Below are 18,053 nucleotides of genomic sequence, written 5' to 3' on the forward strand. Positions count from 1 at the left end.
CCGCCTCGCTGCTGCGGAACGCCTTGTCCCGAGGAGGGACACAACGGAGCGGCGCGGCCGCCACCCCCGCGCCGCTACACCCGCCCGGCGCGCCCCCGGCCCCGCCCACCTGCCCGCCCCGGCCCCGCCCCGCCCCGCCCCGCCCCGCCCTGCCCCGCCCCCGCCCCCGCTGACCGCACCGCCAGGCCCCGCCCCCCGCGCCGCTGCGGGCGGCCGGTTCGCCCCGCCCCGCCCCGCCCCGCCCCGTGACGCGCGGCCCCGCCCCGGCGCGGCGGTGAGGTCAGTGCCGCGCGCCAGGGCCGCTCTCCGCCCCGCCCCCCCGCCCGGGCTGCAGCCGCGGCCCCGCCGCAGAGGCAGGAGGAGGCGCCGGGCCCGCGCTGCGCCGCCGCCGCCGCCCCGCCGGGCCCCGAGAGGGAAGGCGCTCGCCGGCAGCCATGGAGCTGGCGGACGGCGTGGTGTACCAGGAGGACCCCGGCGGCCCCGGCCCCGCCATGATGTCGGAGCGGGTGTCGGGGCTGGCGGGCTCCATCTACCGCGAGTTCGAGCGGCTCATCGGGCGCTACGACGAGGAGGTGGTGGCCGAGCTGATGCCGCTGGTGGTGGCGGTCCTGGAGAACCTGGACTCAGTGTGCGCCCACAGCCAGGAGACCAGCGTGGAGCTGGAGCTGCTGCGAGACGACAACGAGCAGCTGCTCACGCAGTACGAGCGGGAGAAGGCGCTGCGCAAGCAGGCCGAGGAGGTGAGGGCGGGCGCCGGGCCCGGGGCCGAGGCGGGAGCGGAGCCGGTGCAGGGCGGGGGCCCGTTCCCGAGGCGGGCGGCGGCTCCGCGCTTCCTCCGTGGAGGCGGGGGGACTTCCTGCCCTCGGCGGCGGTCGGGCCGCCTCCCGCGGGGCTGCCGGGGGCGGAGAGCTTGCGGTGCCCGGGCCCGGGCTGCCCCGCGGCGCGGCGGGGGCTGCTGCCGGCCCCGCGAAGGGCGGCCCCGGCGGGGGCTCCTGCCGGAGGGGCCGGGGGGCCGGGTGGCGAGTTCGGTCCGTCGGACCGCGCCGTGTCTCCGGGAGGCGGGGAGCGCGCCGGCCCTGCCGGCCCCGCGGAGGGGCTGCTCCGTGCCGCCCCGAGCGGGTCGGTGGTCGCGGCCGCTGGCAGAGCCCTGCCGGGGGTGCCCGCGGGTCCTCCGCCCAGCGCAGCCGTTCCGGGAGGGCTCCGGAGCAGCCCCTCCGGAGCGCGGCTCTTCCCGTTTCCAGGCCCGCAGCACAACAGCAGCGCCGCTTTGCAGAGCGAACGTGGAACCGTGCGCTGGCCGCTCCGCTCTTTCGCTTTTCCTCTGGACTTTCTCCCCGGCAGGAGGTGGATTGTCCATTCCGCATCGGTTGTATTTGCAAAAAATAGTGAGAATGCCTTGCAAAGAATATGGAAATATGTGCTGTCTAGGCTGAAGCTCTTCAGAGTTGATCCGTAAAAGCTGCAGCCAGCAACAGGTGGTGCAGACTGTTCGATGACATAAGCACTGACTTAGGATGCTACTACAAAAATTGAAATAAAAATATCGAAGAATTCCTTCGGCACAAGTAAGCTTGTGAAGTGTTATTTTCTGCGAGATTATAAAGCAATACAATAGAAAGCAGCTGTGCAGGATGACTTCTTCCAGCTCATTGTCTTGCCAAACTCCTGTAGGAAATTGGATTGACAGCATTATCTGTAATAGAACAAGCCATCTTATAAGTCTATTTCCAGACTTTGTGTCCTGTGCTTATTTCTGTGGTTGTGCTTACCTCCTAAATTTTCCAAAAATCAGAAAAATAACCACACTGAGGGTGAAGACAATATTGACAACAAAAACTGAGCTTGGAAAACATTACCTCTCTCCAAATATTTGTGTACCTCATGGTAATAAGCAAGTGAAAAATGTTGTCTGCAAATTGTTCCAGGACTTCAGTAGTTATGAAATAATGTGGTGTGAGTGGTGTCTCCCCAGCTCTTGGACTAATAGACTATTTATCTTCCTTGTCACACATGTAGTTGTTTTACAGTGCTTTATGGACTTCAGTCTGGAAACTAGTGCCATAAAGGCTTAATCACTAGTTCTGACACAAGCTGCATGTAAAAGACTTCTTTAGAAAACGTTTTGATTAAGAGAGTAAGAGACTGATAAATATTTCTGAACTAATTCATGAGAAAATCAATCAGGCTTGAAACACAGGCAGCGTTTGCCAGATTGAAAAAAGCAAGCCTTGGGCAGCAGAACAGAAACCATGAGAATATGATGAGATAGAATGTGGTATTAACTGTTATCGTGGCTCTTTAGGGGCTATACACACTTATGTTGGTAGTGTACTTCACTGCAGTCTCCATTTCTTTGTGTCATGATAAATTGACTTGGGGGGACAAGCGTTATGCAGTCTAAAAACCAGTACTCCGGCTGCAAGACAGCTTACTGGTGCTTTCCAGAGTGCAGTTAGACCAAAGACTGTCTTTTCAGTTGTAAGCACAAAGGTGATCTTTCTGGTATGTGCTAAGATCAGTTATGCTGTACATCTGTGAAAATATCTGTCATCGATAAAGCCTGATGTGTTCATGGGAGGTACATGTTTTATTCAGGCTTGATTGTTGCAACCGATTTTTTTTTTGAATGTGGAGATAATCTGATGGGTGCAGTATGGTTGAAATGGAAAGAGGTAACATGAGTATAACACTCTTGGACAGCAAGTTACTGGCTTAGTGTGTTTCGTTTCATTGTGGAGGTTGCTTGTGTAATCTGATAGCAGAATGGAGAATTTTGAGCTAGTAAATTCAATATCCATATCATCTGTTCATACCGTCCTGAAGAATTAATGCATCTTTTACTTTCTACTTGCTGCTGTATGAATTTTTATTGGCAGTCGTATCTTGATGAATATTAATAGTTTACTGTTTAAATAGGAATCTCCTTACACCATTGTCCTAATTTTCCTCCTTTATTTCCTTTCCTTAAGAAGCGTTACTAAAGAAACATCTTCAGAGTCGTGGCCTGTGGACTTCTGTTATAGTGACTTTGAAAACCAGATTATTTCAGAAGTTCTGGGCCTACTTCTCAGTCCCGTAGGTAACAGCCATGATCTTTATTGTTGCTATGAAGTTGCTTTTCTGACTTTTAACGTGGTACATTTGTGTTATAGCTGAAGAGAGGAACCAGCTATTCTGCTGTTCTGCTTACACTTCTGCATAACTTATCTGCCCACTTGGTGGATGTTAGGAGGCATGCCCTGCCGCAAGAAGTGGGAGCAGAAGAAGGATTTGGGGTTCTGCTATTTTATACACTAGTTAAGTTTTACTTCCGTAGACGTGTACTCCTCCATACCTCTGTGCGTGTGGCTAGCAGAAGGGGTTTTGGAAACAGGATAAAATCTCCTGTTAGCTGTGTCAAGCTGTCTAATGTATCTTTTAGCTTTTCTGCTGTTGGTGGGATTAAGCTGTTCTTGAAATCTGATGTTCAATATGTGGTTGCTACTTTTGCAACTATGAAAGAGGACTTACCACCATGAAAATCAGTTCAGGTAAGCTTAGTTTAGTAAAGTTGACAGCTGCCTTTTCTTACTGTTCCCAAAGTTAACATACAATCCTAAGGAAGAGAATTAAGTAAATACTGTGCAGTTCAAGTATTTTTAATGTGTATGAGAGCAAAATTGAGATCCATCATGCAGAAAGCTTGCTAAAATAGTGTAAAAGTTACTAGATTGTTTTCAGTTATGTATATTTTTCTGTACCCCAAGTCCAGCTGAGCTGGCTTCATAGTTAATTTTGCCTGCCTCCAGGAAGAACATGCCATTGGCTGAAAAACTGACATCATTGCAATAAAAGTTATTGAAGTACATGTCACAGAGTAATAAAGAATGCCAAGTAGGTGGAACCCTGACATCAGATATGCTTAGTATTGCACCTGGATCGTGTGATGGGAAAACAGGTTAAACCGTAAGGAAAGATGACATAAATGTGGGAAAAAATGTTTCATTTGGCTGTACTGTCTTACTAAGTGATGAGATGGTTATGTGCGTGAGAGAAGGCTCCAGATGCGTGTGCTGTGCTATTATGTGGTCTGAGTTCCTGTTTATTGCAATGATTATTGCTGCAAACTTTTAAGTAGATTTAAAATTGGTTACATAAAGACTTCTGAATTTTATTTCTGAAGTACTTTTTCATACTTTTTATTGGAGGTCTTTAAGAACAAGTCAGGCAAACGTCTGTCTGAAATGACATAGTTGATCCTGCCTGGAGAAGATGGGAAGGATTAAATGGGAGTTGCCACACATAGTTTGTGAAGGTATCACAGGCCTGGATTTCAGCAGCAGGCACGTGCAGGAGGCGGCATGCATCATATCCTGTGCTTACACCTCGTTACATCCCAATCAAAATTAGGATCCAGACATCAACACTGAGCATCAGAGCCTTGAAACAAGATGACCTTTTAAGGACTGTTCTAGCCCTCTCTTCCGTAATCTTGTGGTATCAGATCTGGTTGTTTTAAAGACGTGTTGGTGTCCTTTAGCTTGTTCTTGTTTAAAAAAAAAAGGCAAAAAAAAACCCCTCACTTTTTGTTAGAGTTGTAAGATATGGCCTTGTGGCCTAGGCAGGATGTCGTGTAAAATGAGGAAAGATCGTTTTTTGGGGTTTTGTGTCTGCCTTAGTATTTCGTGTAACCTTGAGCTGAAATAAGATTGTGTGTAGTATCCATACACTGAGTGGCTAACATGTTCCTACATATGTTGCTGCATTTACTTTAAGTATTGCAGACGTGCAATATTTGAGTGTATTGTCAATATAAATTTTAAAAAAAAGTCTTTTAGTATGGGCGCTCAGCCTGTCCTTGGCTGCTGCAGAGGTTTATCTGACTAGTCCTTCCGTCACAGTTGTACAGGCTTAGTCAGGACAAGATGCCCGATCTTCTGGGACTCTGCTTGGGTTAATGCTATCACCGGAATGATAAATGAAACCAAATAGAAACAAAGTCTAAAGTACTCAATCCATGATTTGGTCAGGTGTAGATTTCAGCAGAGGAAAAAAATTTATCCAGCTCTAATGAAAAAAATACTTTGAAGAGATGTAACTTAAATTCTAACTTTAACAAAAAGAAGGTAAACTAGTGGAAAATAACTAAACCATTTAACTTTAATACAAACCCACTTTTAATAGTTGCAGTTGAAGAATTTGAGAGGAAATACAGAATTATATCTACCTTTAGTTCCTGAGTAACAATGCCATTGGTAGCTTTGAACGGCTGTTTGTTCAAAAGTGTGATTGCCACTGGTCTTTTGCAAGTTATGAGACACATCTGACTTTGGGAAATCGTCAGAGAAGCAACTAAACAAAGATGTTACAGTTTTATAATTCTTCTTTCATGTTTTCCCATGTTTAATTTAACAAACCATGTTGGTCCTTAGACCCAGTGCCAAATTTGTGTCAAACTTTGGAGCTCTTTTTAAACAGAAAGCCTGCTAAGAATGAATGAGTTGGACATGACTTGAATCTTTAATATAAAAGGGTCAAAACTCTTGTATCATTTCATCTCTTCTTTGTAACAAGCAAGTTAAAAGTTTGAGTTTTTCCATATTACATTGTCAAATGAATGTTCTCAAACTGTGTTGAGGCAGTAAGAAGATTTTTGCATATGTGTCATTTTGAAGCAGAGGAAGAACTCATTTTAAATCAGAGAACCCAAAGCAGCCCTACCTGGGCCAGTTTCAGCTCTTTCTCCGTTGTTTTGTGATTTAGCTTCAAGCACAGTCATGTGAACACCATGCCTGGTCCTGTGATAGCTGCGGAGAGCTTGTCTGAAAGGAACTCTTGTTCCACCTCGTAGATTTAGATGCATTTATACATCTGAAGAAATTTTCCAGCAAAACTTCTGATAACCCTGCTAAACTGAAGCTCTTCTCATAGGATCGTGAGTTTCTGCTTTTGTAAAAGCTATAAAACACATTGGTTAAGACTTATTAGTAGCTTATTAAAAGTCGATGTGTGAGCATTCAAAGTACTGTTTCCACTAGGTTATCCTAGCAATAAATAGGAAAAATTTATACTCGAATCACCTGTAACATTACTATTTTTAAGTTGCTGCCTCCTCTGTCTCTTTGCTTCCATGTGGTACCCAGCTGCAGCTGGCTTTCCAACCCTGTAGCTATCTTGGATGTTTGTTTGTTTTTTACGCAGAGTCTTCTGGTGAGCCTTCTGTGTAGGTTGTGTTGGTGGCTTTGCTTTCTCACTGTGATGCAGAAGAGAGAGCACTACTCGACCTAAGACATCTTTGGCTATTAGAAGTGTTCTTTGTGCAGCCATTACACGCTGAATTTTTGAAGTTTTTTAAGATAAATAGCAAAAAGTATGCTTCTAAAACTGCTATAATGAAGAATGGATAACTTTAATGGTATAAAATGTAAACATTGATACATGCATCAGTGAATTCCATTGTATTTTAAGTGAGACACTTTGATAAACAAGGGTAGCAGAGGATGATGATGATGATCAGCAGAATTGCAGAGTGCCAGTAAATAGTTGTCTAAGTAGTTGATAGATCATAGGAGATGGTTATGAAGTATTTGATGAAGACTGTGAGCATTCTGTAATGTGTCAAACAATAGCAGAAATTAGGTGGGAATGAAAAGGTAGCATGTAATTTTTGGTTAGCGCTGCTGCTGCTGGTGTGTCCCTACTGCCGTGTCTGTCCCTTCGTGGCTTATGGGTGAGGATACCCTTCACTGGTCCAATCTAAGGACACCAGTGCTCTCAGTGTTGGCAGGCAAGTGTGTGAAGGTAGAAAAGAATGAAATAGTTCATGTTTATGTCAGTCTCAAGCAGACTTCCCTGAAGTAGTTGGCACTTAGTGATTACGCAGAGCAACGTAGGTGTGATGCTTGACTGATGGACACTGGACTGCAATAGCATTAGTGTCCTTCCTGGTTAAATTTGGGCTGTAGATCTCCTCTGCTGCGTTGTAAATCTGCTTGCACCCTTCTTTGCTGCGAAGGGCTGCTGTGTTGCCTCCTACATGCTGCTTGAGATGAAAGTTTTTCTACTTAAAAACAAATCTAGGAATGATTGTTGTTCCTCTTTGGTGAAAGAACATTGCTCATGCCTTTAAAAAAGTAATCCTTAGTTCGTTATTGAGACTAACTTCACTTTTTTTTTTAGAAATTTATTGAGTTTGAAGATTCTCAAGAACAAGAGAAAAAGGACTTGCAGACCAGAGTGGAGGCATTAGAATCACAAACTCGACAGCTTGAACTAAAAGCAAAAAACTATGCTGATCAAAGTAAGTAAAATGTATTGCTCTCCCTTTAAACTGTTATTAGTGCATTTTAGGTTTCATTCTGTCAAACAATAATCCATATGCTAAATATCTGTGCTATCTGAATCCTGTGTTTTGACAAATGACTAGGTTTAACTCTTGTGCAAGTTTGTCTTCCATAGAATTAAGGCAAGCAAATTTAGATATAAGCTTGTGACTCCTAATCTGAGTCTTCTGGTATCGTACTTGTTTTTGTTTGGCTTTTTGTTTTTTTCCATTTAGACCATGCTATTTTCATGTTTAGCAACTTTTTCAGGAGATGTTTAGAACTTACTCGCTTGCTAGTGATTAGGAAATAAGCTAATTTTCTTCCCATTAAACTGTTGTCTGTGCTAAAAATAAATGTAATCTTCAGGTTTAAAAGCACTACTGGGATGAGAATACCATTGCTGATTCTCATTAGTTTTTGTCTAATTTTTACTGAATTATTTCTAGGAGGTATTTAGTTTTTACAGAAAAAGAGTTAAGAACACTTCTTCTTTTAGAGATGTTCTGTGTAGTTTACAAAAACATGTGTAAGTTTTGAAAAAATGTAACAATGATCAGTTTTCCTGAAATACTGAAAGTTACAATGTGAGTATCTTGTAGCTTAAGCATGTTGCTGGACTGCTTCTTATCCAGGTGGGTAGTCATTGAATGAAACTCCATCACCAGTTTTTCTGCTTGAGTAAAGGCTAGAGGGGGGAAAAAAATACTCAACCCACAGGAGTCTTCTCATTTCCTCTCTCCCACCCACCCTGCAGTCTTAAATTGAAGATGAAAGACCTATGCGGCTAATGATAGATTTTTTTTTTTTTGCTATAAGTCTGTTAAACTTGCAGTGAAGGTTGTAATTTTTGTTTTCATTTAACCTTTTTAGCACAGTGTAGAAATAATGATCAATACAAATTAACCTGAGCATCTTGTCAAGCTTCTGAGCTAGCTTCTACTGACGTAAGGTTAGCATGTCTGTCAGTTAATACACAGCTTTTATTGCTGGGCCATGCAGAAATGTCAAGACAGTCTGTATCAAGCCTGATAAGGTTGAGATAAGATCAGTTCCTAAAAGCAGAGTGCCGGTTGTCAAAAGGCGCTTTTTCACGGTTATTTCTTCCTGTATTTCTACTCAGCCGCCTTTCCTGCCCATAATGCAAAAAGTTATAGCTTTCTCTTTCAGCTTAAGTTATAATAACCTCCCTGTAAAGTGTGATTTTTTCAGTGGCATAAGCGAGTCTATAGCAGGGTAGAAGTATTAGTGTGCTAGCGTTAAGATTAATGTAGGCGACATACGGAGCTGAATCCTTCTGAAATCGGAATGGTTTACAATGCTGTTGGCAAATCTTGCAGACATGTACTTCAGGTCTATTGCAGCTAAAGTATTCTCAGATTCTATGCAGGCAGTGATGGAGGAACACTTCAAGCGGTCTTTCCTAGTGAAAACCAGGATGATCGATTTCCAGGAGCATATCTTTATAGATCAAGTCAAGCTAAAATGGATAATCCTAAAGCGTGTTGTAGAGACTCGTATCAGAAATGTTATGGTTTTTGTGAATGGAAATGTGTGTCTGTTTAAAAGCAACAGAAGAGGGGAAAAGAAAACATTGGAACAGAGTTGAGTCGGTCTGTTTTGGTAACATAGGACACTGTTTCCAGAATGCCTGTACTCTAATCCCACAGCCCAAACAACTTGGTAATGGGAAACCCTGTACTCGGACAACAGGATTGTGGCATCAAGATTGCTTCGTGTCATATATGCCATTACTTTTTCTGTTACTGCAATAAAAAGTACTAATTAGTTGCGCAGGAAAGAAAAATAATTTGGATTCCTGGCAATGTGTGTGGCATTATACCCGGAGTTTCTCTCATAGAAATTGCACTTGCATACTCATGTATATAAAGCCATTTTATATTGTTCTATGAATCCTCTTGAGTGATGTTCTTTTTTTTTTTTGCCTTGAATATTAAGCCTCTGGAAAAAAAAATATGATTTTAAGCTTTTCATCAATTTAATTACACAATGTAATTAAAATATTTGCATGAGAAACTCAATTATTCCAGGAGAAGCACTGGGTGTTGCCTAGAACTACTTTTTTTGTAAGAAATAATGTTGTTAAAACAGTTTTCATAACATCATAAAGTTGTGTTATTTTTTGTATTGGGGGAAAAACGTTTTGTGGTAGCAAGAATGTAACTGAAGAAACAATAGAGCTGTGTTGATCGTTGGGCTTTGCTTATGATTGGGTTGATATCTTGTCTGGGACAACATGAAAGACTGTTACGAAGGTTTGACATGCTGCTGATGCAGAGCAAGATCAAAGGAGACACAAACACAATTGTGGAACACCTAATGAATATTATGCAAGTGAACTGGTTTTAGTGATCTAAATTTCCAGGGTGTGAAAACCATACTAGGGTCCATATTCCTGAAGTAGTCCAACTCCACTGCATTATCTTGTTTTCTGTTTTATAGGCGAGGTGATTTGCATGTCCTGTGATACCAAAGATACCAATGTGTCAGTTTGATTCACTGGATATGGCTACAAATCTTCTAGATATAATCCTTTTTCTCTTCTACTTCCTGTACTACTGCCTATGCATCTGTTAGTCTGTGGTGTTGCCAACTGTTACCACATCGATATTAAAATAGTGGTAGTGTTGTCATTGATAATAGGAATGGCAAATGCCTGGCACAGAGCAAGTAAGCAAACAAAACCTGGCTTTGCTTTTTTGTGTTGGAGTGTAGAATCTGAGATATTAATCACATCATAAACTGATGTTGCTAGTTTAGAATAGAAAACAGGTAAGACATGGTTCCATGTAGTACTTTAACTACAAGACTTTTTGTTTTTTGTAGATTACTACTTGTGGTACATGCATTTTTCCTCAAATAAGCAAGGGGGGTGTGTACAAGTTTTGTCCATTAAAAAATTCTAACTCATTCCTTTGAACACCATCCACCCTGAGCATTTAGTGAAGACTGGTTAGCCCTGGGAGGGGGCAGCTCTTAAAGTTATACAGTAAGGTTCAGCACAATTGTATGTGCTTAAACATGCACGCCAACTCAAATTGCTCAAGAAGTTGTAGTTTTGTTATGTCCTGAATTATTAGTGCTTGGTTTTGTAGTCTTGGTAATCATCACGCTAAAGAAAAAAAAAAATATTTATTTGCATTTAAATTTATCATGTGAGATACACTCATAGCCACATATTCAAGCAACTGGGTTGGCATAAATGTGCCATTTGAAATTAAAGAAGTGAAATAGGAAGCTTATCTTGTGTCAACCAGTTACTAAGTTCCTGTGGCTCACTGACTTTTTTTTTCCCTGCGTTATGAATTCAAACAGTTGCTGTCAACATCTCCTACCTGAGTGAACTATCGTACTGTACTCTTTCCTAGGGGGAGATGGAAAGTGGGAGAGATGACAGCAGGACCTGGCGGCACTGCTGGGAGGCTTGTGAGCCACAGTAGGTGATGAAATCCTGAATGGCAGTGGCAGATGCACAGGGATTTACCACTCTTGCACAATGTATAGCACTCAGTCCTGGTATTTGGTGGGTTGTGGTGGTTGCCTAAGTCAAGTCTGCTACCAAAAAGTGGTGCGACATTTTTTGATAAACTTTACAACTGCTTAAAGGAGAGCAGAGGTGTAAGGATTTACAATGTCTGAGTGCAGGAATGTGCTGTAGTGGTGGGGCTCTTTGGCCTGTGATGTGCCTCCTCGTCTCGTTTTGCACTGCTGCTCTCCTCTGTAACTTTCCATGGTTTGCCTCTGCCCTCGCCTCGGAGCGTGTTGGCTGCCAGCGTTCCCTGTGCGGGGAACAGAGCAAAGGCAGTGCTGGTGCTCTCCGTGGCTTGTGGGATGTTAAAGCAAATGAAATATCACAAAGTTCCTGGAGTTTTGTCTGGGGACGATGTTGGTACAGGCAGAGTTTTCAGAAGCTCTTGCTGTTGATCTTCAGCAAGCTTTTACTGAGTGTGAGCAAATGTTTTTTGGGGGGTTGAGTTGACTATGCTTTCATGGGTTATTGCTTTTTTCTCTCGGCAGCAGAGGGCACCTCTGAGGTGCACCATTGTGGAGGTGCACCAAGCATGGAAATGCCAGGTTTTCAAAAAAATAAAAGTTTAACACTTAAAGTCTTCTCCTTCCTTTGCACTTCAGTGATGTGTCTGAGGCAAACACCAGTCTTTGATATAATCTTAAACACAATCCAAAAGCTTGAATGTGTCTGACTTTCCCATTATTTCAAGCCTTTGCTGTGGTGAGACCCCTAGCTCTGCTTGTAATTAGTCTGCAGCATTAGAACGTTTGAAATTTCTACCTTGAATTGGGAAAACTTGTCACTTAAAACTGTTAAAAACTTGTGATAGCAACACACAGCTCACTTGTCCAGCAACGCTCCACGAGGGCACACGATACTGCGCGGTCTCCAGTTACCATTCGGGGCACGTGCCCTTCGGTGCTCACATCATGTGCCACGGAGTTCTGCGGGGGCTCAGGAGGTTTAACTGATTTCCCTTCCTGGCCTCCCTCTTTGGGAATGTCAGTTCGTTTTGTGTGTTACAGGCTGTGAGTTAATTAAATTCTTGGGGGGTAAAAGGCAACTGTAGTGTATTTTGACTTAATACAGGAATGGAACGACTTTGGAGTGTGCTTTCTGGAGGAGTCATTCTCAGTCATTCTCTCAACTTATTTACGAGAGAATCTGAAAAACACGATGTCTGCATGGTTGAAGTGCTTTCTGATGGAGGTGGTAGGCTGTGGGAGTTGAAAGATTTGGTTCCTTCTCTGGATCTGCCTAGTGCTAAAGTACAACCAAGGTAACATGCTGCATTTAGCAGGACAACCAAGGCACAGATGTATTTCCGTACCTTCATTTGTCAAACCTTAGCTTTGTAGTTTATGCTCAACTTAGATTATATTTGGGCAAAACCACTCATGTAATTAAAAAAAAAGGGGGGGGGGGGGCGCGTGGTGCAAAAAAAACCCCACAAACAAAAAACAAAACACACACACAAAAAAACCCAAACAAAACCCAAGCTCTTGATCTTCAGAGCGGCAAATGTGATGCAACTGTTGGGATGATTTTATTTCCCACATCAGGTGACATCTTGCAGCAATTGATACTGCTTGCTGTAGGTTTTATTTGGGATATGAGACAAACATTTTGGCAGCTCACCTAAAAACATGCAGATTTGTTTTCCGTGGAAGCTAAACAGAACTAGTGCTCTCAGTGGTTTAAAGAGAAAGTGCAAGACCAGGGTCTGTTGTGAGTCTTCTGTGGATGTCAAGTTGTTTGGTATTTCATTTTCATCTGAGCTCTGCAGACACCAGCATTACTGTAATGCACACCAGGTGGACAACCTCTTGGTGTATAATCCAGTACTCTGAGGTTTACCTGCACAGAGCTGCAGCAGCAGTTTGACACCGACCTGTCTGTTTAACAAGGAGGTTCTAATATGAACTTTCAGCTGTGGAGCTCAACAGTGTTTTGAGATTTGACTTGTGACTTGTGTATCTGTACACGTGATGATGTGAATAACTAAACTGGTAAGAAATACATCTGTCAGTAATGCTATTTCTAGGTATGGCTCAGCTGTAGTGTTTATTCTAAGGAATACAAGAAAGCTTTTCAATAGATCTTGACAGAAGTTGAAAAGTTGAGGTTTGTTCAGTCTGGATTGTTCCTATGTATTTTCAAAGACTGAGAACAGCAGAACTAATCTTATTTCCCCCAAAGAAGGAACAGAGCAGTTTGACTTCTTGTATTTCTTAATTAAAAAGTTTGGAGCTTACTGTTTGATGTTTTTTTTCTCAGTGCAACTGTTTCTCATCTACACTGGTTTGTTTACAAGGCAGATTCCCCCAGTGCCCTTCCCTACACTGTGCCTTGGGTTTCACTTATTAAACTTGAAGCATCTTTTATAAGGAGAAGTGCGAGCATCAAAGTGTACTGGAAAGGAAGGCTTTGTTTCTGGCTGAAGCGTTTCTCAGTTACTTTCCTGGCTGTTTTGTGTTGTGAAGGTACAGGAGCTGGTTCTGGATTGTACTGCAGGAATCGGTATTCCACTAGATGGAGCAGAGGGTGCAGTTGGCTCCGGAGATGGCAGCCAGCCACGCTCCGAGACTGGGGGCTAAAATAAAATGGAGTAGGAAATGAGAGCAGTGGTTGGCCTGCTTTAAACTTGGCTATTAATATACCTGAGCAGAAGTGGTGGGAGGAGGTTGAAATCCATTGGCATATAATTAACTGCTCGTGTGCTTTTTTAAATGAAGTATTTTGCTAGTGGTTTAGGTGCTGGAGTTTGATTGTTATAGTAACTCTATTGCTGTATATGTTGCAGTAATGAAGAAAATGGCTTGAAATGTCTTTTAGAATCTTACATTCCTGAGTTGCCACTGGCTATCTGGCTTTAAAAACAAATCCAGTCTGCTGTAGTTTCTGTGTTTGTGCTGACTTCATGTTGGATTTTCTCAAAAAATTACATACTTCAATAGCCAAATGTATAAATGAAGCATCCCACTGTTTTCAAAACAGTCAATCAATCAAAACTTTTCTCAGTGAAACACTCTTTTGGCCAGAGACGAGGTGAGAAGTTGGTACTAAATTCAAATGATTTTTAGCTTGATTTTGGATAGAAGTTGGCTTGTATATCTCCTTCTTCATTTGAATGTCAACCTATGTGAGGGATCTCCTGGCATGTGATTGTCTTTATATTAAATGGCTGTAGCAGAATGTTTAAGGATATTTTTTTCAAGTTTTATATCAGGTTTTTGGTGATAAATTACAGTGATTTTTGTGGGTCTGAGACTCAGTGGATGCTTGAACAGTCCAGAAGTGTCAGGGATAAGACTATGCAGCTGTATGTGCTGGTATTTGTTATCAACAGAGTATTCTTGACAGCTAAATTATCTTCATAATTTCAAGTGCCCTACTTTTTAAACTGAGAACTAGACCTATGGTTCACAGTGGTACGAGCTACTTGAAGATGTTGGCCTTGCCAAGGAGTCGGATTTTATCACTTGTTTTACAAATCAGTTTTCTGTGCTGCTTGTTTCTAGGTCTTCTCACTTTCAGGTTAAATGTGTTGGATAGCTTCAGTCCCTGTTCCAATCCATGGTTGATGTGTGTGCTCTTTAGCAACTGCTTAATAGGTCATAAGGTCTTACTGGATCATGGGATTGATTATGCTTGATCTATATCTTAACTTTGGTGTGAGACCAGTGTTTAAGAATGGAGCTGGATGAAAACTGTCCAAGGAGATCCTTCAGATGGTCTTAGTACTAGGAAAGGCTTGTTAATGAGCTGGATTTCTCTCCTGGCTTGTGTAGCAGGAACTTTTAATTCCTCTTGAAGGCATCGTACTGGTTGGATCTGGCGTTCTAGCAGGTCTGTTTCTCTTTCTCCCCCTCAGGCTTATCAGCAGTTTGAGGCAGAGGACAACATACAGATGGAGGGTGTTCCAAACTTGGTAAAAGCCATCAGACTTGGGAGGTAAGCTCTGATTTTTGAACAGGCAGGGTGGGCAGCTTTGCTGCCTAATTCTTCATTGGAAGAATGGTATCAGGAGGCAGAAACACAGAGGCTTTCTGTCTAGTTTGATGTAATACTTAATCTCCCATTTTTAGGCTTGAATGGTTTGATTTGAGAGAACTTTGATTAGGATTGGTACTTCAGGTCATTGAATGTGTTGGGATATTGACAGTGCTGGAGAAGGTTGCAGGTAGACCTTGGCTATGAGTTTGTGCTGCTGTTCCAGTGGGATGCTTTCTCATCAACCTAAAAATACTAGAGTGTTTGCATTTCATGCTCATACCTATGGTGCTGGAAGACTTTTAAGATTTTCTGGGTAGACTTGTAACTGTGAGTAGTGAAACTTTTTTGATGTGTATTATATTTTGCACATGTAATATCTTACACAAGGTAATCTTGCACTGTAATATCTTCTGTGATGTAACAAGGGTATAATGGCTTTATAAAGACATTACAGCAGAGACAATGGATATTTTGCTTTTATGATGTTTAACATCAAGCTGATTTTCATCATCTACCCATTAAGAATTTGACATCTTAGTGGAAAAAAGTCTCAGGCTGGAATATCAGAGGAGCTTTTTTTTATTGTTACTCAAAAGTCATATTGATGAGAACCATGTCTGGTTGCCACTTTGTGAACCCAGTGTGTGTCAGGCAGTGCCAGCGCCCAGCTCCGTCCCTCTTGTGGGGATGTTATCAGCGTGGTGCCAGACTTCCACTCTTTTGTGTGCTGGTGGAGTGAAATGAAACTGGTTACAAATCAGTTTTAAATGTATTTCTGGGTGCCAGTGGAAGGCTTTTTTTTTTTGGTCTCCTATGCAGTTTCCTGTTACTGCTGATGGGAGTGTACCTTGAATAGTGAATAAGTTTTTTCCAAGGTTTTGGGGTAAGAACCTGGTGGTCTTCCTCAAAATTCTTCTGGCTGTTCTTCACTAGGTTCAAGTATCTTCTGTGTTCAAGTCTCGTGATCTCTGATTCTTAGGGAATATCTGATCTCTTCCACAGTGTTTAACTGGAAAAGGGGAGAATGTTCTGTCAGTTGGTTGTTTTGTCAAGATCTAATCTTTGATGGGAGGCATGTTTTGGGTAGAATAGATTTCCGGTGTTGTGCATCATCCTGCTGGTATTGGAAAAACCTGTTCTGAGGGTTGTTGATGTTGTGTCTGAGGGTATATAAACTTAGTGTACCTCTGCTTAGACGGAAACTTCCAGCTGTAGGGCAGTCATGTGGTACACAGCTGGAACTGGCTTCCAGAAATGCTGAATGTCAATTACAGCATCTTCTAGGGCCTTCAGTTTTTTAACCTATGTAACAAAAAAGTTAGCAGTTTAAATGAAGATAATCCTCCTTGACTATACAGTACCCCTATCTATGTACATTTGTCTTCTACGACTTGACTTAATGAACTATTTTAAATTGGGCTGTAGAAGGAGAAAATGGTGTGCTTTGTTATGGAACCTCAACCATTGTGAGTGTTTTATATTGGTAACAGTGGGAAACATTTGTGGATTTCATGACGGTAGGTTATGGACAGCTACGGAGGAAGAAGGCTGTTTTTAACACCTCATGTGGCATTAATTGTCATTAAGTGCACTGTGTCAAGCACTTTTCCTAAAATCCACCGGATAAAATTAATCTCTAGGAGCCAGTGTTGGCTACTGTGTCTCAGCATGAGCGTGCTGAGCAGCATCAGGGTGCATCGCCGTGGTTTCTCTGCAGGTTCCTGGTGAGGCTGCCTTGAACGTGACTTCACCGTCCAGCGCGAAGCGGTGGGGTGTCGCAGGGAGGCAGCGTGGTCGCGGGCTGCGGCAGGGTGTCACAAAAGGCAAAGCCAATTAGTTGTGTGGTTTGCACGTTCTGATTTCCAGACTATTCACCTGTCCTAAAGCAGGTTTAGCACAGCAGAGGTGTTACTGGGCCCGTGGTCTGCGGCGACAGGAGAGACGCTGGGAACTGTAGTGCAGAGCCCGGAGATGGTGGATTCACAAGAGAGCACGGCCACCGCTGGATGGGGCACGGGCAGCTGAAGCTGCTGAGCTCTGCCTGGTAGCTGCTGGCTGGTTACTCCCAGGATGTCTCTGATGGACAGCTGTTGTGAAATGTAATTACTTCCGGCTGGAATGCTGGTCAGTCCAAGATAGTGGATAAAATTTGGGTTGTCACGTCACGCTTTGCAACTGTAAATTCTGACACTTGTTTCTGTAGGCACTTACCACAAGCTTCCATATAACCTCCCTTTAAATGTATGAGGAGGCTTAAAGCATCTGTTGCCTAAAAGTAATGAACTAAAATCTTCTATTCATTAGATATTATGTCTTGCATTGCATCTCAAAAATACTTATTTATATATGTACAGTGCTGTGAAATATATTTTTATATATGTTGTGCTGTAAAAACTTGTACATCACTTATTGCTATTTGACCTGAAGAGCTTTTGTTCAGTTTGATAGCAGTGCAGAAGTGAAAGTGTTCGATCTTGTGTTAGTATAAATAAAATTTGATGTAATAGTTTTGGTCAGGTATTTACAGGTGGAGCGCAAAAGGTTGTGTCAAGGAACTTAATGTTCTTATAAGAGCAAGAGTAGATCAGAAGCTAAGAATGTTTATACAGATTTGAATGAGTAGACAATTACGTATTTTGGTTCCAGCATTTGGCTCTGGAAAAGATGATTTTTTTTTTGGATTGAAATGTACTTACAATAAGGTACTGTGCAAAATACAGATACATGGAGCAAAAAGAAATGGTATGTTGAGAATTCATTTTCAGAAGACTCAATTGGCAATATGAAAATGTGGAAATGGCAGAGAATATGCTGGCATTTGTCTTCAGATAACGTGTTTGGCAGTGAGTCTCTGGAGACAAGTAACTATAAATTTAAAGTTTCCCAGGGGTATTGAAAGATGACAAGTGGAATAAGAGAAGCTCAGTTACAGATCTCAGAACACATGCTTATATCACATAAATACCATGCTCAAAAATACCTAAACAAAAACATGGGATTCATATGTAAGTAGCAAAAAAATATTTCTATTTGAATGGAAGCAATTAGTTGTGCGGAAGAAGTTCTGAATTGTCTTTGGTTTTCTGCAAATTAACTGCATGGTTTGTTCCAGCTCATCTCCTCTTAACGTGAAGTTATTGTCTAAAGTTCTACTAAATCTGCTAGATGTGGTTTTAATTTCGTGGAATACCTATAGAAATATTCAAATGTTTTCTTTCCCTGAA

At 42.6% G+C, this 18,053-nt stretch overlaps 1 protein-coding gene across 7 annotated transcripts in view; it reads left to right on the forward strand.

Moving 5' to 3' along the window:
• The first annotated feature begins 434 nt into the window (after positions 1–434).
• Positions 435–18,053, forward strand: part of SPAG9 (sperm associated antigen 9) — a 60,782-nt gene continuing 43,163 nt past the window's right edge. For all 7 annotated transcript variants that reach the window (XM_086624223.1, XM_086624222.1, XM_086624227.1 and 4 more), the window contains exons 1-2: positions 435–740; positions 7,159–7,279. In XM_086624223.1, coding sequence (XP_086480349.1) covers positions 435–740; positions 7,159–7,279 — 427 coding nt within the window. The remainder of the gene's footprint in view (positions 741–7,158; positions 7,280–18,053) is intronic.

Source organism: Tauraco erythrolophus, chromosome 20 (genome assembly GCF_009769465.1).
Source record: "Tauraco erythrolophus isolate bTauEry1 chromosome 20, bTauEry1.pri, whole genome shotgun sequence".
NCBI classification, from domain to species: Eukaryota; Metazoa; Chordata; class Aves; order Musophagiformes; family Musophagidae; genus Tauraco; species Tauraco erythrolophus.